Source organism: Rhineura floridana, chromosome 11 (assembly GCF_030035675.1).
Source record: "Rhineura floridana isolate rRhiFlo1 chromosome 11, rRhiFlo1.hap2, whole genome shotgun sequence".
Lineage (NCBI taxonomy): Eukaryota > Metazoa > Chordata > Lepidosauria > Squamata > Rhineuridae > Rhineura > Rhineura floridana.
In genome coordinates, this window is record NC_084490.1 from 61,916,376 (window position 1) to 61,941,391 (window position 25,016).

The following is a 25,016-nucleotide window of genomic DNA, read 5'->3' on the forward strand; positions in this document are numbered from 1 at the left end:
AGTGGCTGGTGCTGTGTTGAACCCTGCTTGATTTTTTGCAAAGATCTTTGCTCCCCGCTAAAGAGGCATTCTTTTTTCTTCCTCCTTTGTAAGGATTGTGAGAACTTCAGCAAAATAACAAAACAGATGGAGGGTAGAGGGGGGGAGAGGCTGTGCTTATCTTAGGAACTCTATGAGGTGTGAGGACTCTTTTTATTTTATTTAAACTATTTTAAAAAGCCCCACATGTGCTTTTAGCTGCATGGGGCTCTTTGTGCATAAAATCCCATTCCTGCAGAGCTTCTTGGAAAGATAATGCAGCCTCACAGTGTCACTTTTAAAACCTTTTATAATAAACTTGTATTTATTAATCATTTTATAACCTTTTTTTAAAAAACCTCTAAAAACTGTTTTTGCACGCATTTGGCAACATCTCAAAGACAGCAATGGAATCTGGAAAAGATTCACATTTCACTTTTGAAATTTGAATTTGATGGGTTTTTTTTAAACAACTTATATTAAAGAGTATCCTTTCGGCGCCAGGTGAAAACCTTTTTATACTCCCAGGCATTTTAAAGTGTATTTTAAATTGTATTTTATAGTGTATTTTATCAGTATTTTCATTATTGTTGTATTTTGACGTTGTTGGTTCTTTGTTATTGTTTGTTTTGATCTTTGATTTTGTTATACTTATTGTATTTATATATTGTGCTTGTTTTATCTCTTATGTACACCGCCCAGAGAGCCTTTTTGGTTTAGGGCGGTATATAAATTAAATTAAATTAAATAAATAAATAAAATAAATTTTGATTGTGAGATCTTAATACCTTCAAGATGCCCATTTTTTAAAAATTGAAGGCTGCAATAGTAACTTGCCAAAACCGACACGTCTGCAGTTTCAGCAGTGCTCTTGTACAGCTCGTAATCATGCCAATGGGGCTGAAATGGGAGAATTTGCTGCTGAATTATTCCTTATATCATCACCAAGCAGGGCACATTGTGGGGTGCTCTTGTTCAGGATGCCAGCCAGCCATGCCCCTTTCAAGATACTTCATTCCATCATCATCCCTGGTATTCCACTCTGAAGACAAGATGGTGCCCCTTGCATTCCATTTTTATAAGTTGACTGGACTGGCACTGAATCCTACTTTAAACATTGGCTACATGGCAATGCATCTGAGAGCAGCTGGTTTATTTAGACGTCATAGGGGAATGCCATGTGACACACAGTGCTTTGTCCCCAACACTTCGCTGCTGCCCTGTGCCTCCAAGCATCTTGCTGCTTGAGGAGGCCACCTACATCTGCCTAATGCTAGGGCCAGTTCCCCTCCCTCAACAATCAGTCAGCATTCTGTGACCACCACTGAGCATGCTAAACCATAGGGCTTGCCCTCCCAAGATGTCCCGTACTTCTGCAAATCTTGCTGTCCACCCAAGCCTGCAGATACCCTTGTGTGTGTGGATGGTGCTGTTTTAGCTACATACTTGCATGTTTATCCTGCTCTTCCTCTAAGGAGCTCAGGATTCATACATGATCTCTTCCTCACATGCTCCTATCTTTGTAACAGTCCTGTGAGATAGGTTATGCTGAGAGACTGGCCCAAGGTCTCCTGGGGACCTTCCGGCTGAGAAGGGATTTGACCCAAGCTCTCAGTTCTCACTGGTAAGTGGATTTTTACAATCAAATGTGGGACTGTCTGACCCGTATTACTGCTGTGAGGATAAATGTGAGGATAGGAAGATGTGGGGAGAAGACTTATTTATGCAACCCAGATCTCTTCGGAGAAAGGCTGGGCTAGAAATGCAATTAACAATAATAATGATGATTTATTAAAGCTCTATTTGAGATTCACATATATGAAAGACTGCTAATTTATATGAAAAATACCTCTTTTCACTGATTGGATAAGCTTTATTTGTCTTTCATTGTATGCTGGATGTTGTATTAAAGTAAAGTGATTGGATTATATTTGTGAGCACCATAAGACTGACCCTTTGTAAGCATTGGTATTTGGTTGTATCCCTACCTTCCAGATTGCTTGTTAGGTTCTCAACCACTACTCTAACAACTACACTGCACAGATAAGAGTTCAAAGTCTTATTGGGGTCAATTTCATGGTTAATTGAAGTCATTTATCACTTAACACAGTCCAAAACTTGAGACTGACACTGCTGATAGAATTAATTTTATTTAAGATGCATACCAAAGAGAGAAGGAAAAAATGAGGACTCTGTTTCTGTTTATTAAATAGAATGATTTTGCTGATTTTTCCCCCCCAGAGCACAGCAGTCAGCCACAAGACCGAGAGACTTTGAACCATGGAAGATCACTGTCATCATTTTGGCCATTGCATTTGCAGCAGCAATCACCATTGGTCTCATTGCATATGTTTTACAATACGGTAAATATCGTATTCAGTTTGTAGAGCTGCTTTATGAACAGAAATCTGTATTTGCATTAGAGATGGATGAGCTTTACCACACTGCACTATCTTATTAACTTGGAAATAACTTGGCTTATTTTCCAAGCTGAGTAGACAATCAGGAAATAAACAGCATGCTAGCTGTACCTGATTCCCCCAACCCCCTTTCCAACCTAGGGACAATTGCTTGAGGACCTTGCATCTCATGAATGCCTGCATAACTTATTTGTGGACATATAATCCTATGTTCACAAGTAAGTTCCATTGTGTTTCATAAGGCTTGTTGCCTATTAAATGTGTGTAGGGTTATGGTTATAGCCATTATTATTTTTGATTCCGTGAAGATTGTTTTCCTTTTCCCAAATTGAGATAAATTTGTCACATATATAACTACAACATTCATCTCTGCGCTGCCACAGCAAACGTTTATTGTTCACTAATAGGCAAAAAAACCTTGCAGTTTAAGAAGGTACGTATAGCCCACAGATAGTTCTATCAAACTTTAAAAGCAGGGAAATTGGGCAGCTATAGTGAATGCACCAGGGGAGCAGGAGACCTGACCTCCTCTCTGAGATATTGTACTGCCCTACAAATTTGTCAAAACGCAAACACAATTTGGGTTGGTCTTTCACAGTCCAATTCACTTCCTGTGTAGCTTGGAAGAATTGGGTAACATGTGCCAAAGAAATGTGCAAGCTTACTGAGAATGGATTGATCATTTGCATGATTATTTACTCCCCTGCAATCATGCTTAAGATAGGTGAAAGTGGCCACAGGGGATGGGAAGGGAGGAGGACAAGGGAGGGGAGGAAGGGTGGAGGGGGAGGGGAGCAGAAAGGAGGGGGATGGGAGGAGGACAGGTTTGATCATTTGCATGTTCATTGAGTTCAATGGGATTTACTCATGCTTAGGATAGGTAAAACTGACCAGAGGGGAGGGAGAGACAGCTGGAGTGAACAGGGAAGGAGGAAGAAGGAAGAGGGGGAACATGAAGGGAGAAGAGAGGGGAAGGAGGGGAAAGGCACGTCTGATCATTTGCATGCTCATTGAGTCCAATGGGATTTACTCCTATGTAATCATGGTTAGGATAGGTAAAATTGACCATGGGGCAGGAGAAGGGGGAGGGGAGAGGAGTGTGGAAGGAGGGGAGGGGAAAGAAGGGGAGTGACAAAGGAAGGGGGAGGCAGGCTTGAACATTTGAATGCTTATCGGGTTCAATGGTATTTACTCCCGTGCAATCATGCTTAAGATAGGTAAAACTGGGGAGGAGGAAGGGGAGAGGATTGGAGGTGGAGGGAAGGGGCAAGAGGGAGGGGATAGGAGGGAGGAGAAGGGTTTTTTTTGATCAGTTGCATACTTTTTGAGTTCAATGGGATTTATTTCTGTGCAATAATGTTAGAAAATGGAAATGGACTGCCTTCAAGTTGACCCCGACTTATGGCGACCCTTTGAATAATATTTTCATGGTAAACAGTATTCAGAGGTGGTTTTACCATTGCCTTCCTCTGAGGCTGAGAGGCAGTGACTGACCCAAGATCACTGAGTGAGATTCATGGCTGTGTGGGGATTCAAACCCTGGTCTCCCAGGTCGTAGTCCAACACTGACCCAGGGGAAGGGCAGATAGGGTAGCAGGAGGGGGATGGGAAGAGATTGGGTGGGTGGGCACTGGGAAGAGGGGAAGCCCCTTTCTTTCCAAAATGAAAACACTGTGAACAGTATCATTGCTCTTCAGCGTTTTCCCCACCTTTTTATTCTATAGCAGGCACATGTAGCCTGCCACCCAAATTTAAACTAAAGCGGTCCCTGGCCACATCCACACCAGGCCTTTATTTCACTTTGGACAGTCATGGCTTCTCTCAAAGAATCCTGGGAAGTGTAGGTACTGAAGGGTGCTGAGAGTTGCTAGGAGACGCCCTGTTCCCCTCACAGAGCTTCAATCAGAGTGGCTGACTGTTAAACCACTTTGGCCACTGGAGCTCTGTCAAGGAAATAGGAGTCTCCTCTCAGCACCCTTCACAAACTACAGGATTCTCTGAGGGAAGCCATGACTGTCTCACATGAAAGCAAAGTCTGGTGTGGGTGTGGCCCCCTGATTAGGCAAGCCCAGCAGCTGTGAGTCTGGCTTTTAGAACACTAACAGTTGGTTCTTATTGAGTGTGCCCGACGTTATCATTTTCAATGGAAAATTTATTAAATTAACTAAAAATCAGCCAGGAATTTCTTTAACTTTTAAACTGCAGAAGACGAAGGTCAGACTATGGGGCAAGGTCAGTAACAGGATTACAGGTACTCTGTGAACATGGCTGAGTTTTAATGAATTTCAACAGATTATGAGAACTCTGATAGAAAAAAGTCCAAAAGTGATCTGGGTTTTTCTTCTCTCACTTTAGACTTTGAACTCTCGATTCTTTCTGACTGTTTTCTGTATCGCCATGAAAATTGAGAGTGTTGTTAAGCAAGCGTTTCTGAGTTCAGGACTATAAGTTTTGTAAGGTTTTGTTTTGAAATGAGCTTATGGGAAGCATCAGAATGGTATGGGGGTATTTTCAATTTAACATTGCAGAATATGAAAAATCCATGATGGCTATAGTATACAGTCACTCTCGTGGCTGTATAATGTGTTGACTAGAGTCATTAATCATCTTGAGCCTATGGGCACATTTGGAGTTTTAAAAGAGTACCATGGGCTTCATTCTTCAGGTTGCCAACCCACCAATGGCAGAAAAAAAAACTATGCATGTGTGGACTTTGCTTTTCCATGAGGTCTAGGTAACAGTCAGATCCAGTAGAATTAAAATGGAATTCCACCATCAAATGGAAGCTTATATTGGTAGACTGCACACGTAGGAGGACGTGGAGTGGCACGGATGAGGATGAGGAGGCCTTTGAATGGGATGATGGTTCCAGTGATGGGCCTACAGGCACATTGGACTCTGAAAGCTCTTGTGCCATGGACAGTGACAGCTGTGCCCCTATAGTGCCAGTTACCAGCGAGGAGGCTCAGCCCAGTCCGACAGTTGCCTCTCTGCTCAGTGTTCACCCCCTTCCAAAGTCTGCTTCACTGCCGCCTCAGCGCAGCCCCCCTCCCTCTGATGGGAGGATCTTGCTGAAGCAGAGCAGCTGCCCTCACCTCATGCATGGAGGCTGTGGCGCCAGCAAACTCAGGGAGCCCCTGAGGCCCCTCTGAAGAGGAGTGCTCATGTGTGTGCACATTCTCAACAGTGATGCGCAGTTCATGCAAGGAGGGTGCCCGCCCATCCTTACTTAAGCATGGTGAGGGGGCATGTCTAGTTGCTGCAACAACATCTTAGCGTAGTGTATTCATGCCTAGTTTCTCCTAGTGATGAATTCTGAATTCTGCGTAACCTGGAAGCTGATTCATGAAGCACTCTGAACTGAAACTTTCTTTTAAACCTACTCTAAAAAAAGCACATCTCCGTGTTCGTGTCTGACTTCAGTGGGTTCGGGCAGCAAGCCATTTTTCACCAGTCCAGGTTAGTTACACCTGCCCAGGTCCGATACCAGAAGTTAACTGGGCTGAGTGAAAATGGTGAAAAGTAGGATATGACAAGAGGGGGAGGACTTTACCGCTTCACTGTGTACTTATTTTGGGGTATTCAGTGGTATGTGTTTATTGGTGATTCTGGAGGAATATGGACTAACATAACAAGGGTTTTATCGTCCCCCCCTTTATTTTTCTTTTACAGATCAGAGATTATTCTATTACAGCGGCAACTTCAAAATCATTGGTGTCCAGTACAACACTGCTTTGTCTCAAAAGTCCTCAGATAGGTTTAGAGATGTAGGAAATTGGATTGAAAAACTGGTATGTGGGTTTTATTTATTTATTGCCATTATTTATATCCGACTATCAGGATGCAAATCCTTCCAAGATGGCTGACAAGTAACATAAAACTGCATTTAAGATAATACACAACAAATGATATCAAAATATTAGGAAGTCAATTAGGAGCTCCGTATTCTACCTTTTAAATTTTGCCATCTGTTGCCTACCATCTCCTGCCTACCACCTACCACCTACCACCCCACCATACCTGTGCTGCCGATGCCATCGTTTGTTGGTACGGGTGTGGGTGTATGGTTGTTGTCGGTCATTGCTGTTTTGGCTGGACGTGGACGCCGCGCTCTTCTTTGCGGCCTTTGGTGCCGCGGCCTCGGGTGCTGCCGCTCTGTGTTGTGGTCGGGTGCGGATGCTCGCGGCGCCACGCCCTTGGACCCCTCCTGGACTGGACTGTTGCTGCTGGATTGTTGCTGCTGCCTTGCTGTTGCGGCTGGGTGTGGATGGTCGCGCCGTGCCGCACCGCACCGCGCCCGTGGGCCCGCTCGGACCGCCGTCATTGCTTGGGCTTGGGTGCCGCTGGTCTGTTGTGGCCTGCGTTGCCCTGGACCTTTGCTGCCGGTTGCTGTTCGGGTGGAGCCGCCGCCATTCTGTTGCTCTTGGGCCGTTGTTTCGTTGTGGCTGGACGCGTTGGGTGACTGCGGCGCTGCGGCCTTGGATCGCCATTGGATCTGGGTGCCGCGGTCTTGCCTGGTGCAGGGGGCCGCGGTCCGTGTGCTGTCTCGGGTTGTTGCTGCCCTGTTGCTGCGGCTGCCGTTGCTGTCTCCTGCCATCTGCTGGAATGCGGCTGCTATTGGAGTGTGGACTTTCTGCCCTTGCTTATTGACTATAGGTGCTGCTATTTTTGCTACCAGCTGCTGTATCATCGCTGTCACCAGCTTTTGTTGCTGTGGGCTTTGGCTTTGAGTTCATTACAGCTCTGATTATATTATACTTTCGAATTCTATCTGCAAGCACTATCTGCGAACTGCTTTGCCATTGCATATGAATGTCATCTTCATTACTGCCACCGCTGACATTATTAGGATTATTGCTAGTTGTTGACTATGGAAAAGGAATCTTATGTTGATTTCTGACTGTGGGGTGTGTATGGATGTGTGGATGTGTGGATGTGATGGAAATTGCACTGATTTTAATTTTAATTTAAATTAAATTACAGTTGCAGAGTGTGATAGAGGCGGGTCTCCGGTTTATTATTGTTTTAGGGTGGGTGGCCTGTCTGATCGACGGACGGGGATAGGGGCATGTGCAAGCCAGGGGGGGATGTAACAGGGAGGGTGAGGGGCCAAACTATAGAAAACGTGGGCGGCAGACGCTGGAATGGTACTGCTGGCAGACCAGGCCAGATTAGGGGAACAGGGGATAGATGCTTAATACCCATCCCATGTTCCGGGTCTGTCCAGAACCAAATGATAACTGGGGGATGCAGGATTCCTACCGACCTTTGACTGCTGTTGTGTAATGCCAGGTCTGTAGTACAAAAAACATCACACATCCATGACCTGGCATGTATTACGGAGACTTGGCTGGATGAGGCCTCAGCTCCCATTCTTGAGGCCATGTGCCCGCCGGGTTTCCGTTACGCACAGCAGCCGAGGGTAGGAAGGCGGGGAGTGGGAGTGGCAGTCATCTATCGGGAGTCTTTAGTTTTTGCCAGACCTCCTCTTTATAGGACTAAGTTTGTTGACTGCATGTACTGGAGGTTGGGCCCGAAGGGCAGTTTGGGGATCCTGCTTGTGTACCGCCCACCCTGCTGCACAGCAGACTCCCTGGCCGAGGTGCTGGAGGTGGTCTCGGCTGTACGGGTGTTGTCCCCAGAATTATTAGTGCTGGGTGACTTCAATGTACATGCCGAGACCGCTGTCATTGGAGCCCCTCGGGATTTCCTGGAAACCATGGCTTCCTGGGAACTGCACCTTAGTAATATTGGGCCCACCCATGTAGCCGGTCATGCTCTCGGCCTTATGTTCGTCCTGGGAGGGGAGGGAAGTGCTCTGAAGTTGGGGGTGGTTTCTTCAACCTCTGTGTCATGGTCAGATCACTATCTGGTAAATATAGACTTCTCGATGCCACACTCCCTCCGCAGGGGAAAAGGACCTATTAGAATGGTCCACCCCAGGCGCCTGATGGATCCAGAAGGATTCCTGACTGAGCTTGGGGAATTGGAACCTGCTGAAGGCTGCCCGGTCGATGCCCTGGTGATAGAGTGGAACGAGGGAATCACCAGAGCATTGGACCGGGTGGCTCCGAAACGTCCTCTCCCCCTGAACAGAACTCAGTTAGCACCATGGTATACACCACGGTTGCGTAATCTGAGACAGGAGGTGAGACGACTAGAATGCTGGTGGCGGAAATCACGTTCCGAAGATGTCCGGACACAGGTTAGAGCAGCAATAGCTGCCTATCAAGTGGCAGTGAAGGCAGAAAAGAAGAAGTTCTTTGCTGCCTCCATTGCATCCGCAGAGTGCTGTCCCAGGAGGTTGTTCCAAGTGGTCCGAAGCCTGGTCTGTCCAGTTGCTCAGGAACGCTTGGAACAGTCAAAAGCCTCCTGTGACAAATTAGCAAAGCATTTTGCTGACAAAATCGAACACTTACGGAACTTGATCCCGTACGCCGTGGATACAGTAAATGAACCAGAGTTGGCCAGTTGCAAGCCGGTCAAATGGGATTGGTTTCAGCCTCTCCCTTCTGAGGATGTGGACAAGGTGCTCTCAACTGTGAAGCCTACCACATGTCTAAATGATCCTTGCCCGTCGTGTCTCCTTGTGAGCTGCAAAGAGAAATTGGGCGAGGGGATTAAGGCAGTGGTTAATGCATCCCTGGAGGAGGGTGTAATGCCATTAGCCCTCAAGGAGGCAATTGTAAAGCCCATCTTAAAGAAGCCCTCCTTGGATCCCCAAGTTTTGAACAACTTTCTCCCAATTTCAAATTTACCATTCTTGGGCAAGGTCATTGAGCGAGTGGTGGCTAATCAGCTGTCGGCACACTTGGATGAAACGGATTATTTAGATCCATACCAATCGGGTTTCAGGATTGGACATGGAACTGAAACAGCCTTGGTCGCTCTGGTGGATGATATGAGGAGGGCATTAGATAGGGGAGAATTCACCTTTCTTGTCCTCCTCGATCTCTCAGCGGCTTTTGATACTGTTGACCACAGTATCCTTCTACATCGCCTGGAGGGATTGGGAATTGGAGGCACTGTATTACAGTGGTTCCATTCCTTTCTCTCCGATAGGTACCAACAGGTAGCGTTGGGGGAGGAGGTATCAGACCCTTGGCCTCTCAATTGTGGTGTGCCACAGGGCTCTATGCTCTCTCCCATGCTATTTAACATCTATATGAAGCCGCTGGGGGCAATCATCAGGAGATTTGGGCTGCAGTGTCATCAATATGTGGATGACACTCAGCTCTATCTTTCGTTTAAATCTTCACCAGAGTTGGCTGTGGAGACCTTGTCCAAGTGCCTGGAATCCGTGAGTGGATGGATGGGAAGGAACAAGCTGAAGTTGAACCCTGATAAGACCGAGGTACTACTTGTGGGGCACAAGAGAAGGTTGGGTGACATTGACCTGAAGTTCAACGGGGTGAGTCTACCCCTAAAGGACCAGGTCCACAGCCTTGGGGTTCTGCTTGATTCCAGGCTGTCCATGGAGGCTCAGATTTCGGCAGTGAGCCGGGCAGCCTGGTACCAACTACACCTCATACGAAGGCTGCAACCCTACCTTCCTGATCACCAGCTCCCACTAGTGGTACACGCCCTGGTCACCTCTCGTTTGGACTACTGTAATGCGCTCTACGTGGGGTTACCCTTGAAAACTGTCCGGAAATTACAACTGATACAAAATGCGGCGGCTCGACTACTTACGAATAGTCGCCGCCGAGATCACATCACACCAGTGTTGTTCGACCTACACTGGCTACCAGTTGTTTTCTGAGCCCAATTCAAGGTGTTGGTATTGACCTTTAAATCCCTACACGGTTCCGGCCCAGTTTATCTCATGGAGCGCCTTCAACGCCACCAATTATGCCGCCCGACAAGATCGGCCACACAGGGCCTTCTCTCAATCCCGCCAACAAAAACAGCCAGATTGGCGGGTACAAGAGAGAGGGCATTCTCAGTGGCGGCTCCCACTCTTTGGAACTCCCTCCCACAAGATCTCCGGCATGCCTCTTCTCTAAATGTGTTTTGGAAAGCCTTAAAGACCTGGCTCTTTCAGCAGGCCTTCGGGGTATCCAGGGAGGGTTAATTGTTATAACTGACCGAGGTGCTACTGGTGGGGGACAAGGGAAGGTTGGGAGATATTGACTTGATGTTCGATGGGGTGAGACTGCCCCTAAAGGACCAGGTCCGCAGCCTTGGGGTTGTTTTGGATTCCAAGCTGTCCATGGAGGCTCAGATTTCGGCAGTGAGCCTGGCAGCTTGGTATCAATTACACCTCATACGTAGACTGCAACCCTACCTTCCTGTTCATCAGCTCCCATTGGTGGTACATGCCCTGGTCACCTCTCGTTTGGATTACTGTAATGCGCTCTATGTGGGGCTACCCTTGAAAACGGTCCGGAAACTACAACTTATACAAAATGCGGCGGCTCGATTACTTACAAATTGTCGTCGCCGGGAGCACATCACTCCAGTGTTGTTCGATCTGCACTGGCTTCCAGTTGTTTTCCGGGCCCAATTCAAGGTGTTGGTATTAACCTTTAAATCCCTATACGGTCTCGGCCCAGTTTATCTGATGGAGCGCCTCCAACGCCACCAATTATGCCGCCCCACAAGATCAGCCACACAAGGCCTTCTCTCAGTCCCGCCAACTAAAACAGCTAGGTTGGTGGGGACTAGAGAGAGGGCATTCTCAGTGGCGGCCCCCACTCTCTGGAACTCCCTCCTGTATGATCTCTGGCATGCCCCTTCCCTGAATGTATTCCGCCAGGCCTTGAAGACCTGGCTTTTCAGACAGGCCTTTGGGACTTCCGGGGAGGGTTAATCTCTATGACTAATTGCCTATTACTCTGAACTGTCATTGTTTTATAATTTTTATTGTTTGTATTGTATTATTATGATGTATTTTATTGTAACTGAGTTGTACGTCGCCTAGAGTGGCCACTGGCCAGATAGGCGACACATAAATTAAATTATTATTATTATTATTATTATTATCCTTGCTACAGGGCAATTGGTGGTAGATGGCCCTGTGAAGGACAGTCCAGCTGGAGCAGGTTCTGGAGACTTGTTTGCCTCCCTGCCTGCCTTGCTTTCCCAGATCTTTCTCTCAGACTAGTCGATAGTAGGGCCTTTTTGGTGGCTGCCCCTAGGCTCTGGAACTCCCTCCCTAGGGAGGCAAGAATGGCGTCCTCTGTGCAGTCGTTCCGCTGACAGCTAAAGACTTTTTTCTTCCGGCAGGCCTTTGGAACTGAAGGTTTTAAGGGTAGTGACTGAAGAGGATGCTGTATGTTATTGTTTTACTTGTATGCTTCTAAACTGGGTTGCAGTATTTTAAGTGTATATCTAATTGGTTTTAACATCTTAATAGTTTAATCCTGTTTTAATGCTGATTTTATATGTTTATATGTTTTATATTTTTACAGGTTCTTAATGATATGTACTTATTTTTATCGGGAAGCCGCCTTGAGTTCCAGTTTGGAAAAAGGGCGGGGTATAAATAAAGATAATAATAATTATAATTATAATAATGGTAGATGATCTTCTTATCCTATTTTTCCTCCTGTCCTCATTGCTCAATAGTGTCAGTTCTAGGGGAAAAAAGAATGATAGGGTATTGCCTTCCCCAATACCTCCTTCCCACATCATGTCAGTTGCTAGCATACATTGCCCATCTCACAGATAAGTCTGTTGAATGTGATCAAGTAAGGAACTGAATTGGGGTGAAGGCTAGACTTGTGTCTCTGGTATGGGTCTGTGCTGTGGTGTTTATTTGAATGAAAGGATTTATGATGTATATGGACTTCTTATGGAAGACATGCGGAACCTGTGGCCCTCTAAATGTTGTTGACTCCAACTCTCATAAACCCTGGTCATTGGCTATGCAGGTTGAGGTGCCAGTTGAAGTCCAACAAGTGTAAGCAAACATGTTTGCAAGTGCTGAAAAAACATTGAAAAAGAGATACATTTTTTGCTGCTGCTGAAGATGTTCATGAAAATTTTGTGTAGTTTTTAGATGAGTCCTGCATTTCATATACTAGCATACATCAATAAATGTACTATGTGGGACCAATTACACTTTTTTCTGTGCAAAATATTGAGGTTTCAGTACTGGGGAAAAGTAATATATCTACAACAGAAGTGCAATTTAGAGGACAAAGCAAAAAGGCATTATTTATTTATTTATTAAATTTATATCTCACCCTTCCTCCCAGAAGGAGCCCACATGCAATTATAAAGTTCTCATTTATTGTACCCAAAACGGATTGTGCATTTTGGATATATAAGAGCTTTTGGTAGTTCTGTTGCCTTCTGGAACTTGGTTGTTTTTAAGCCACATGAACCACTGATGTGTTCATTTGCTGCCTGACTGTAGATAATGATGATAAAGCTTAATTGGTTATGGTTACAGACCTTAATTGCTTACAGACTCTGATTTTATCATCTATGTGACATACAGGGCACCAACTTTACCTAACACCTTTGTTGAGAGGCCTATATGCTGCTTTAGTCACTGCAACAAACAAGTATTCAGTTTTCTATTCTTCTTTAAACATTGCTTGTTCAATATGTTTAGGTTCCCAAACGTACTGACTAGGACACTTAATCTGGATATCATGGGCCTCTTCCTTATTTAACAAGATTGTGGAAGGATCCTAAGAAGAGGCCATTGCTGCAGAGGAGAAGCAATTGTGTTAACATTGGAAAAATTAGGGTCTAATCTTTACTCAGAGCAGACTTTCAAAGAGAGCATATAAATGAGAGTTTAGAGATGATCCTTGAAAAGGAGGTAGAGGTTGAGCCCCAAACAGACTCAGAGAGGAGCTCCAGCAGAAGCTGTGTTTGGCAACAGTATCTGGAGAGCTACAACCAGTCAGTATAGACAATACTGAGCTGGATGGACCAATGGTCTGACTCAGTATAAAGCCGCTTCCTATGTTCCTATGTGCTCGGCAACAGTATCTGTATGTCAGTAAAACTTATTAATTCTACTGTGGTGCTACCTTCATGGGAGCAAACTCCTAATTTATTACAGACAGAAGAAAGAGTTCTGACTTAGCCTTCTTTCTGACAGTTTTGTGTATGCAGACACACGCACAGTGGAAGGATTCAAATATGTGACTTTGCCCCCCTACACAACAGCCCCTAAGGTAGGGCCAGTATTATTAAGCCTGTAGTTCAAATGGTGGTGAGGGATTGAGGGTGAGGGAATAGAGGCTTGCTTAAGGCCACCTGGTGAGTCCATGGCTGAGGTAAAACCAGGGAACCAGAAGTGTCATTTCAGTAGTGGGGAGGGGGGAGACTACTCAGTAGGTTTGTGTATGTGATGGCATGCGGGGAATGAAGATTAAAGACTGTGTTGGAATAAGGGTGGTGAAGATTGAAATACCTGCTATTAGGTACATTCAAGATTATGTTGTAAAAAGGAAGTGTATGTATGTGGTTGTTTTAGTGTTTTTATATGTATAGCTTAACAACATTAATTAAACAGACACCCACACCCTTTTGTTAAGCAAAGAGATTTCTACCTTTGGCATGCATAACTAGTACACATATCATTTAATTGTTTTTTAACAATAGTTTATGCCAGTGAGTGACTGAAACTATAGGTGATCCTGAGCAATAATCATATAGAATCTGAAACATGACCCACCTTTTGCCTTCACCTGAATAATGTCCCAAATGGGGATTTCCTGATTGAGAGATTACACTCTTATCCGGTACCCTCCACTAGCTCTAAGTTCAGGTCTTTTATTTTTGCTTCTTTCCATTCTAAAATTTATAACTTCTGTTTAGGGCATTATTACCTTTGCCGCGTTTGGCATGGCACAGAAGCCTTATTAAGATGTTCTGAATAAGGCTTAAGGAACATCTGAGGAGTAGAGAGTGTGCGTGAGTGCACTAGCTTTACTTTCCCCATCCAGTTGCTTCTGCGTGTTCCAGGGTGATTGTCTGCAGTGGGGAAGCTGCCTCCATACATGGAGGCTAAAATACATTTTGGAACCCTCATTTTTCCAGGATGTCAAAATGTGTGGAAGCCTCCATATGCTGAGGGTATTTTTCCCCACTACAGTCAGTCACCACCAGTCAGTGGTGATGAGGATGGGGGTGAAGCTAGTGCATCTGTACACACTCTCCTCTTCTCACATGTCTCTTTAAGTCCTTGTCAGAATTTCTGAAAAGGTCTAAAGTTTCCTATAAATTGTTCCATGTGGGTAAAACTGCTGCTTCACAGTGTCATAGTCAAAAATTGAATGTATTATGTGACTGCCTGTGGTCTATTTTGGGTTCATTCATAAGGCTGTTCCATCCTGTTTCTGCATTGATCTGTTTTAAAAAATCAGCACAAAAAACACATTTAAGTATGTATTTTTGAACATATTTTCTCACATAGTCCACATTTCTCAATATAGTTTATCTTTCTTAAAATGCATCTTGATACATTTTTTGAGCCGAGAACTACAAAATTCAGAATACTGTGATATTCAAAAATAACTACATTCAGACTGGCACATTAGTCAAGGAGTTGTAGGTCAGATCAGTTAGTACTAGAGTTTGCAAAGAATGAATTTCTCGAGCATCTCAAGTAGTGTAATTCTGAAACCAATCCAAATTCTGCTCAGGTTCTCAACCAAAATTGTTTGGGTACATTATCTAATGGTAGCCTGTAAATGGCACAAGAAGAAAGCATGTTTTTTGACCCGGACAGAGCAGAATCATTTGAATGGCTTCTGAGGGAGCAGAAGAGCATGCAATTCTACATGCCAGACTTCCCCAGTGAACACCTAAACACAGAGTGCAAATAATGCTTTTAAATTCCTTATCATATCGAAAAGGCAGGAATGTCAGGATTTTTGCCAGAAGGATGATTAACTATGTGTACCAATCAGCTTACAGTGACTACTTTAAAATCTGGACATGCTCCCTAGGTGGAGCTGAGACAAGAGGAGGAGTCAATGATGAAAACTTTCACATTTCCTAATCATTTGAGTTCTGTAAGCTTAACAATGCAGCAGTCTCCTCTTATTCCTATTTAGATGGCACCACGTTGCTTATGCAAGGACCAAACCAGACATGGGATTAAATGTGCCTTTGCACTTGATGTTCAGAGTTGTTGTTGTATTTAATGCAAACAGAATCGGCTGGGGGGGGGAGAAACGATAATTATCAGAGCAGAGAAGGCATGGCTGGGGGTTTAACCCTTTCATTCTCTGTTTCAGTCATGAGAAATATACTTCTTCTGTGAAGCTGGTATTTGCTTTGTGGAAAAATCCATTGGGACCATGGAGGATTTCTCCATAAGCAAATACCAGCTTCAGAGGAGGGATTTTACTCAGAATTGCACCAGCAGAAGATGTCTGTGACAATCCTAGTAATTATCACCTACCTCCCCAGCTGATTCTATCTGCATCTTTAAAAGCCTATAGGATCAAAGCACAGTAGGGATGGAAAGATCTGTCAATTTCAGTTGTCTCTGTTTCTCATTTTTCCCGGCTTAAATCCAGTTCTCCACATTTCTGTAGCAATTTGCAATTTTTTTAAAAAAAAAATCCTCATGAGAATTCTCCAGCATTTTAGTGCAAATCTCTCCTAATAAACACATTTTTGTAAGCAGTTTTGACTAATGTACACGTTTTTGCAATCAATTTCTCATAATGTATTTTTGTATGCTATTTTCACTCATATATTCATTTTTCTGCACACTTCCCCTAACATATGCATTTTTGTAAACATTGTTTGATTGGTGAACTGCATCACAACATTCAAATAAATGTGAATTTCGAAGGATGGCTGTGCTTCAGTTCTCATATTGTTTCAAAAAGTTCAAATTTGATAGATACGACTTGAAATGTGAAACGAATCAAATTTCTCACCCATCTTTAATGCACAGAAACATTTAACATGGTGTGGTTTGGCCATAAATCTTCTTGATCTGGATAAATACTTCCTTCTCTTCTGAGTTCCTGCTCTCACGGAGTAGGGAGAATGATGTGACACTAGATTTATGTAGCTCAGTCCTATGCATATATACTCAGAATGAAGCCTGCCAATTGGACTTACTCACAGTTAAGCATGCATATAGTATCAAGCCTTCATCTCTGCAAGATGCTAATATTAGATGAGACTCCCAAGTTCTGTTTTTCCAAGGGCTGGTTCACACATGGCTGTGCATCACTTGATTTCAATACTCTTAGGTAAGTTTGGATAATACCTGACACATCTGAGCCTGCACTGTGTGTGTGCGTGTGTTGGTTTTCTAGCCACACCTCTGCTACTCCCACAAGATGGCTAGCTGAATGGGGTGAACTGGGTCTATGCTACATATGTAGAATTCTTTGTGTGTCAGTCCCATCCAGATTCACCTACCCCATGTGGACAACACAGTCATGGTGGGTATGCTGGGTCTATGCTTAGACCCAGATTGGATTTCTTAAGTCTTGTCTGAACTGACCCATAACGATCAGCAGCTAAATTTGTGACTTGACCCCATGGAAAAAGTTCAAGTCTGAGATTAAATGAAAGTTCTGTCTTTGATGTTATATCTACATACGCTGGCAGACCATGCTGGAATAGGGGAACACGGGATAGATGCATTATATCCATCCTATGTTCCGGGTCTGCTCAGAACCAGACGGAAACTGGGGGACGCAAGGTTCCTACCGACCTTCGACTGCTGTTATGTAATGCCAGGTCTGTAACGCAGAAGACCTCACTCATCCATGACATGATCTTGGATGGGCGGGCAGACCTGGCATGCATTACGGAGACTTGGTTGGACGAAGCCTCTGCTCCCATTCTTGAGGCCATGTGTCCACCAGGTTTCCGTTATGCACAGCAGCCGAGGGTGGGAAGGCGGGGAGGGGGCGTGGCAGTCATCTATCGAGAATCCTTGGTTTTTGCCAGACCTCCTCTTCATAGGACTCAATTCGTTGATTGTATGTACTGGAGGTTGGGCCCGAAGGGCAGTTTAGGGATCTTGCTGGTGTACCGCCCACCCCACTGCACAGCAGATTCCCTGGCCGAGATGCTGGAGGTGGTCTCGGCTGTACGGGCATTGTCCCCAGAATTGTTAGTGCTGGGTGACTTTAACGTGCATGCCGAGACCACTCTCACTGGAGCCCCTCGGGATTTCCTGGAAACCATGGCTTCCTGGGAACTGCACCTTAGTAATATTGGGCCCACCCATGTAGCCGGTCATACTCTTGACCTTGTGTTTGTCCTGGGAGAGGAGAGAAGTGGTCTGAAGTTGGGAGTGGTTTATTCCACCCCTGTGTCATGGTCAGATCACTACCTGGTAAACATGAACTTCTCGATACCATGCCCCCTCTGCAGGGGTGAAGGACCTATTAGAATGGTCCGCCCCAGGCGCCTGATGGATCCGGATGGATTCCTGACTGCGCTAGGGGAATTGGAACCTGCTGAAGGTCGCCCGGTCGAAACCCTGGTGAAGGAGTGGAATGATGGGATCACCAGGGCACTAGACCGGGTGGCTCCGAAACGTCCTCTCCCTCTGAATAGAACTCAACTAGCACCATGGTATACACCGCGGTTGCGTAGTCTGAGACAGGAGGTGAGATGACTAGAATGCCGGTGGCAGAAATCCCGCTCCGAAGATGTCCGGACACAGGTTAGAGCAGCAGTAGCTGCCTACCAGGTGGCAATAAAGGCAGGAAAGAAGGTTTTCTTTGCTGCCTCTATTGCGTCTGCGGAATGCTGTCCCAGGAGGCTGTTCCAGGTGGTCCGAAGCCTGGTCGGTCCAGTTGCTCAGGAACCCTTGGAACAGTCAAAAGACTCCTGTGACATATTAGCAAAGCACTTCACTGATAAAATCGAACACTTGCGGAGCTCGATTCCGTGCACCGTGGATTCAGTGAATGAACCAGAGTTGGCCAGTTGCATGCCGGTAAGTTGGGATCGGTTTCGGCTTCTCCCTTCTGAGGATGTGGACAAGGTGCTTACAACTGTGAAGCCTACCACTTGTCTAACTGATCCTTGCCCATCGTGGCTCCTTATGAGCTGGAGAGAGAAATTGGGTGAGGGGATTAAAGCGGTGGTAAACGCATCCTTGAAAGAGGGTGTAATGCCATCAGCCTTCAAGGAGGCAATTGTAAAGCCCATCCTGAAGAAGCCCTCCTTGGATCCCCAAGTTTTCAATAACTTCCGCCCAATTTTGAATCTACCATTTTTGGGTAAGGTCATTGAGCGAGTGGTGGCCAACCAGTTGTCAGCACACTTGGATGAAACGGATTACTTGGATCCATACCAATCGGGTTTCAGGACTGGTCACAGAACTGAAACAGCCTTGGTCGCTCTGGTAGATGATTTGAGGAGGGCATTAGATAGGGGAGAATTCACCTTTCTTGTCCTCCTCGATCTGTCAGCGGCTTTTGATACTGTCGACCACAGTATCCTTTTACATCGCCTGGACGGATTGGGAATTGGAGGTACTGTATTACAGTGGTTCCATTCCTTTCTCTCCGATAGGTATCAACAAGTAGCATTGGGGGAGGAGGTTTCAGACCCTTGGCCTCTCAACTGTGGTGTGCCACAGGGCTCTATCCTCTCTCCCATGCTGTTTAACATTTATATGAAGCCGCTAGGGACAATCATTAGGAGATTTGGGCTGCAGTGTCACCAATATGCAGATGACACTCAGCTCTATCTCTCGTTTAAATCTTCACCAGAGTCGGCTGTGGAGACCGTGTCCAAGTGCCTGGAATCCGCGAGTGGATGGATGGGAAGGAACAAGCTGAAGCTGAACCCCGATAAGACCGAGGTGCTGCTTGTGGGAGACAAAGGAAGGTTGGGAGATGTTGACTTGAAGTTCAATGGGGTGAGTTTACCCCTGAAGGACCAGGTCCGCAGCCTTGGGGTTGTACTTGATTCCAGGCTGTCCATGGAGGCTCAGATTTCGGCAGTGAGCCGGGCAGCCTGGTATCAACTACACCTCATACGAAGGCTGCAACCCTACCTTCCTGTTCATCAGCTCCCACTGGTAGTACATGCCCTGGTCACCTCTCGTTTGGATTACTGTAATGCGCTCTACGTGGGGTTACCCTTGAAAACGGTCCGGAAACTACAACTTATACAAAATGCGGCGGCTCGACTACTTATGAACAGTCGCCGCCGGGATCACATCACCCCAGTGTTGTTCGATCTACACTGGCTTCCAGTTGTTTTCCGGGCCCAATTCAAGGTGTTAGTATTAACCTTTAAATCCCTATACGGTCTCGGCCCAGTTTATCTTACGGAGCGCCTTCAACGCCACCAATTATGCCGCCCGACAAGATCAGCCACACAGGGCCTTCTCTCAATCCCGCCAACAAAAACAGCCAGATTGGCGGGTACAAGAGAGAGGGCATTCTCAGTGGCGGCCCCCACTCTTTGGAACTCCCTCCCACAAGATCTCCGGCATGCCTCTTCCCTAAATGTATTCCGTAAAGCCTTAAAGACCTGGCTCTTTCCACAGGCCTTCGGGGTATCCAGGGAGGGTTAATTGTTATAACTGAAATGCCTCCTGCCCAGTTTTAATATTATTGTCTGCTGCTGTATTGTTCTTATCTTGTTTTTATATTGTATCATTGTATTGTATTTTATCATATTATGTTTTAACTGTTGTACGTCGCCTAGAGTGGCCATTGGCCAGATAGGCAACACAGAAATTAAATTTATTATTATTATTATTATTATTATTATTATTATTATTATTATTATTATTATTATTATTATCATCATGTGGTTAATAATCATGTGTGGACCAGCTTCAACACTCACTTTCCTGAGGTGCTCTTAAGTTTGAGCAAATCTACAACAATGAAGTATGTTGTTTTTGCTTATAGTATTTTCGAAAGCCATTCTCATTTTCTGTTCCTGCTATTTCTTCCTTGGCATAACAAACAAATCCGTAAATCAAAGAATGGATGGTGTGCTCTCACTTATTGGAAATAATTTTAGTTAGTTAGTTAGTTATTAAATGTATACGTTGGCCTTCCCCTGAAGGCGCTCAGGGCAGCAAACAAAAACAAAAAATAACTTTAAAACATCTTTAAAACAAAAGACTTTAAAAATAATAAAACAAACATCTTAAAAGCATCTTTATAAAACAACTGAAAAAACAACTTAAAAAGCCTTTCCAGCACAGATGCGGACTGTGATAAGGTCTATGCTTAAAAGGCTTATTGAAAGAGGAAGGTCTTCAATAGGCACCAAAAAGATAACAGAGATGGTGCCTGTTTAATATTTAAAGGGAGCTAATTCCAAAGTGCCTGCTTCCTATGTTGTGTGGAACAGACCTCTTGATAAGGTGGTATCTGCAGGAGGCCCTCACCCTGTGGAGTGCAGTGATCAACTGGTTATATAAGGGGTAGGTCAATCTTTCAGGTATCTTGGTTCCAAGCTGCATAGGGCTTTGTACACCAAAATTAGAACCTTGAACTTGTCCTGGTAGGTACTAGACAGCCAGTGCAAATGGGTAGCCAGTGCAGTTCTTTCAGCAGTAGGGTAACATGTTGGCAATACCCTGCCCCAGTGAGCAGTCACGCTGCAGCATGTTGCACCAGCTGCTGCTTCCAGACCAACCTCATGGGCAGCCCCACATAGAGTGCATTACAGTAATCCAGTCTGGAGATTACCAGTGCACGGACAACAGTGGTCAGGTTATCTCAGTCCAGAAATGGGCACATTTTACCAGCTGGTAAAAGGCACTCCAAGCCACTGAGGTCACCTGGGCCGCTAGTGACAAAGATGGATCCAGGAGCACCCCGAGACTATGAACCTGCTCTTTCAGAGAGTACGACCCCATCCAAAGCAAGATAAATGACCAGTCATCTAACTCGAGATCTACAACCCACAAGCCCTCTGTTGCTAGGATTCAGATTCAGACTCAGCTCCCCCCCCTCCTCTTTTGCCTCCCTCCCATCTCAACCCGTCCACATCACCACCCATCCCGCCCCAGTCTCTGCCCTACCGGCCACCCTCAGGCTCACATCCGGCCCCCCACATCCTTGCAAGGTCTCTCCCATTTCAGATGTTTCAGAGAAACAGAGCTGGGTATCATCAGTGTACTGCTGATGAACACCATGCTTTCCATGTTGCCCTAAAGCATAAATATATTTATTTTTAACTATTATGTTTAACTTAGAATTGCCGTTGTTCTTTCAAATAAAGGAGTCAGATGAAAAAGACGACAGGGCTCATCACCGTTAGAAGGAACAATTTCAGCAGGTGTAGATGAAACTACAATCTGCACCTGCTAACATTTCTGTTCAAAGGGACTTACTCCTAGGTACATGTGTATAGGATAGCAGCTTAAAAGTATGCAACAGAAGGATAACTGAAATTCATATTCAAGTCCAAACTGAAGCATTTGAGGGAACATTTTCCCCAAAACAAAATAGTATTGGGTTCTGAGTTAAATTATTGAGCTGCTGTAGATAATTCCCCTGGAACACAATTAACCATCTATTGAAAAGTAAAACATCAAGAAATAAAATAATAAAAAGAACAAAACTAGGAAATACTGTTATAAAAATACTGGCATTACTGTGGGGCAAACATCATTGACATAAAGAAGAGTGACACTATTGTAACAATATTCTATATAAGTTAATTATGTTCGCCACACCTCGAATAAAGCTGAAGTTCTTGTTGTACTACTTAGAAAAGGAGCAAGCAAGGGCAATTAAAACAATCAGGGTATGAAAAGTGTTCAGCTTGGGCATAGGGAAAACACAAGAAAGATACTGATATAGTGTGTGTGTGTCAGAAAATGTGAATGGGAAAGTGTAATTTTGTTGTCTAGTTATATTCTGCAACAAGTGTAAAACAAGGGAGTCCTACTTTCGTAAGACAAGCAAAAGAAAAATGTTGTAGGTATTTAAATAAGACAGAAACACAGTGCACTGCAGACTCATGGAAATCTTGGCCAACATAAGCAGTGATGGGCAACATGACTGACATATTTTAACAAAACATCACACAGATTCTTGGAAGAATCTCAGGGTTATTCAAGGCATCCATCTTATTGCATAAATTGTTTCTAAATCTTGAACTCCTGAGTGAGTGACAGGGAATAAAGCCGACTTTTCATGCCCTGTGCTGTCCTAAATTTTCTCAAGCACTTACAAGAACTGATCAGATGACTAAACTGCAATTTAGTTCACACACTTACCTGGGTGGATGTAAGTCCCATTGAACCCAATGGAGCTTACTTTTGACTATACATATATTGGATTGCAGCCTAAGATGCTGTTGCCCTCTTCAGGTGTTCAGTACGAACGAAAGATATGAAGGCCTGGAAAAAAATAGGGTGGGTTTTTTTCATTTTTTCCCTCGCCCCCCCACTGTTTTGGAACAAAAGAAGTCCTCAGAAAAAAATGGAAAACCCAATTTCCCCCCATATTTTTGTTCTTTTTCCAAGCCTTCACATCTCTAGCCTGAACACTTAAGAGCGAGCCAATAGAACATAGGTGGTGGAGGGTGGGTGTGCTGGACCCACCCCCAACTTCCCTGTGTTTGCCACCCCTATCTACTCCATGTATTTAGCTTATAGTAGAGCCAGTTTGGTGTATTACATAGCCTTTCCCAACCTGGTCCCTAGTAGATGTTGTTGGACTTCCCTCAGCCCTAGCAAGCATGGCCATGGTTAAGGACTATGAGAATTGTAGTCCCAAACATTTAGAGGGGACCAGGTTAGGCAAGACTGGTATAATACTTAAAGTGTCAGACTAGGAGTTAATAAACCAAGGACAAATCCCCACCCATCTAGCCCAATAAGGTGACCTTGGACCAGTCACTATCTCTTACTTCACACAGGCTTGTTGTAGATACAGAATAAGGAGAACTGCACCTTGAGCTGCTTAGAGAAAGGGCAGGATAAAAATGAAACAAACAATATATCAATAGTCGTGTATGACTTTTGGTCTGAAAAGTTGGTGTGTGCATTTGAAAGATTTGCCAATAAATCTGACTAAATGTTGATGGTTCTCTTGTCTATAGGGCTGACTAGGTTCTACAGCTCATCCTTTTCTGTAGGAAAGTGTCACATTGGTTGTTAACGCTGACTGAATTGTGTGCACTGCTGCTCACAAAATAACCTTGAAGACAAAAGGAAAATCATGGAATATTTAAAACCTTTGAGATTTGAAGGTATTTTTGAGATTGTAGGTAGAGACAATTTATGTAGCTTATTCAGGTTTAATTTGTATAGAGTGGCGATGGGGGTTGAAGACCCTGTAACAGCTGCCACAATCTACTCTCACCTTTTTCTCTCTCACAGTGTAATCTCTTCTTCTGTGACAGCACATTCCTCTCCTCTCTATTAAAAAATTGTACTAGGTCCAGATAAATGATGCTTGAATACTGATGGGGTCTGATTCTACAGTTTGGTACATTTTCTTCAAACGCATAATAAGGCAGAATATTGCTTCATTTATCCCCAAATAAATTCTGCTGCTGCTACCTCAGAGTAATATCCTGAGAAGTTGTGCATGGCCTTAGTTTCCATTAATTAAAGGGAGAATTTCTCAAGAACATCTGGTAGATGTTCATCCGTATTTAATAATATACATGATTTAGGAATACCTATACGACCATGGCCATTCTAAATAATTATCTTGGGGGTAGAGTGTGACATATATTTCTTAGCTGACATACATACAGTAATACCTCAGTTGTTACTCAGTAATACCTCAGTTAACAAATCCTCCTGGAAAGAAGCTCCTTTTAACAAAGTCTTTTTGGGTGTGGGAGGCATGGGGGGGGGGGACACACCTGACATAGTCAGAATGTGGCTCCTTGTGTACTGGAATGTGGCTGCTAAAGGCAGCTCTCTCAGACGTGGCTGGAATCCTTGCCATATGGCACAGGCACCTCTGTTGTAAACAGTGCTTTGGGTGCCCTGGAAGCACTGTTTACTGCAGACATGTCTACTTGAGTGTAGGGGAGGATGGCAGAGAGAGAGAGAGAGAGAGAGAGAGACCAAGCGCAAGATAGTGGTGGCGGTGGCTGCCCCTTGCCTGCCTGTACAGAGGTAGTGTAAGGAAAGGAGAACTGTGCTCAAAGCTTTAGATTGCTACATGATAAAAGAAAAAAGGCAAGGCAGGCATCCCTAGATGCATTTTGGAAGAAGCCTTCAAGTGGTCTGTATGCAAGGCTTACCAGACCTGGTTGTTTCATTGCAGATGTGCATATTGTTAGTTTTGAATAAAAAGTTTGCTGAAGTATGTTGAACTGCTCTTCCTTTTTGTGGTGGTGGAACCTATCCCTATTCTTTCCATATTTTTCTTACCTCTGGTGCCACAGTTTCTGTTAAAGAAGAAATGTCCAGGAACGCATGTACTTCATTAACTGAGGTATTACTGCATATATTTAAGGCCCAAAGTACAGAATATATGGAAGATTGGTGATAAGATCTCCTTTTTTAAAAATGAAATGGAGCTGGGGGGCCCTGCTAAATTGATTACTGGAACTCTTCCTCCTACACTGTTGATCAAAATCACACAGAGGATGCTGTTTGCCCTGAACTGGGAAAAATGCCTTTTCAACAGACATGGCAATGTGCAACCCGTGGAAAGGCAATGCTGATCACAA

The 25,016-nt window shown here is 44.5% G+C and overlaps 1 protein-coding gene across 3 annotated transcripts in view; it reads left to right on the forward strand.

Annotated features, from left to right (window-relative positions):
• LOC133365798 (transmembrane protease serine 11E-like) overlaps positions 1 to 25,016 on the forward strand; it is a 115,903-nt gene that overhangs the window by 14,055 nt on the left and 76,832 nt on the right. For 2 of the 3 annotated variants that reach the window (XM_061588049.1, XM_061588052.1), the window contains exons 2-3: positions 2,260 to 2,381; positions 6,111 to 6,229. In XM_061588049.1, coding sequence (XP_061444033.1) covers positions 2,260 to 2,381; positions 6,111 to 6,229 — 241 coding nt within the window. The remainder of the gene's footprint in view (positions 1 to 2,259; positions 2,382 to 6,110; positions 6,230 to 25,016) is intronic. The other variant, XM_061588051.1, reaches the window with a different exon arrangement.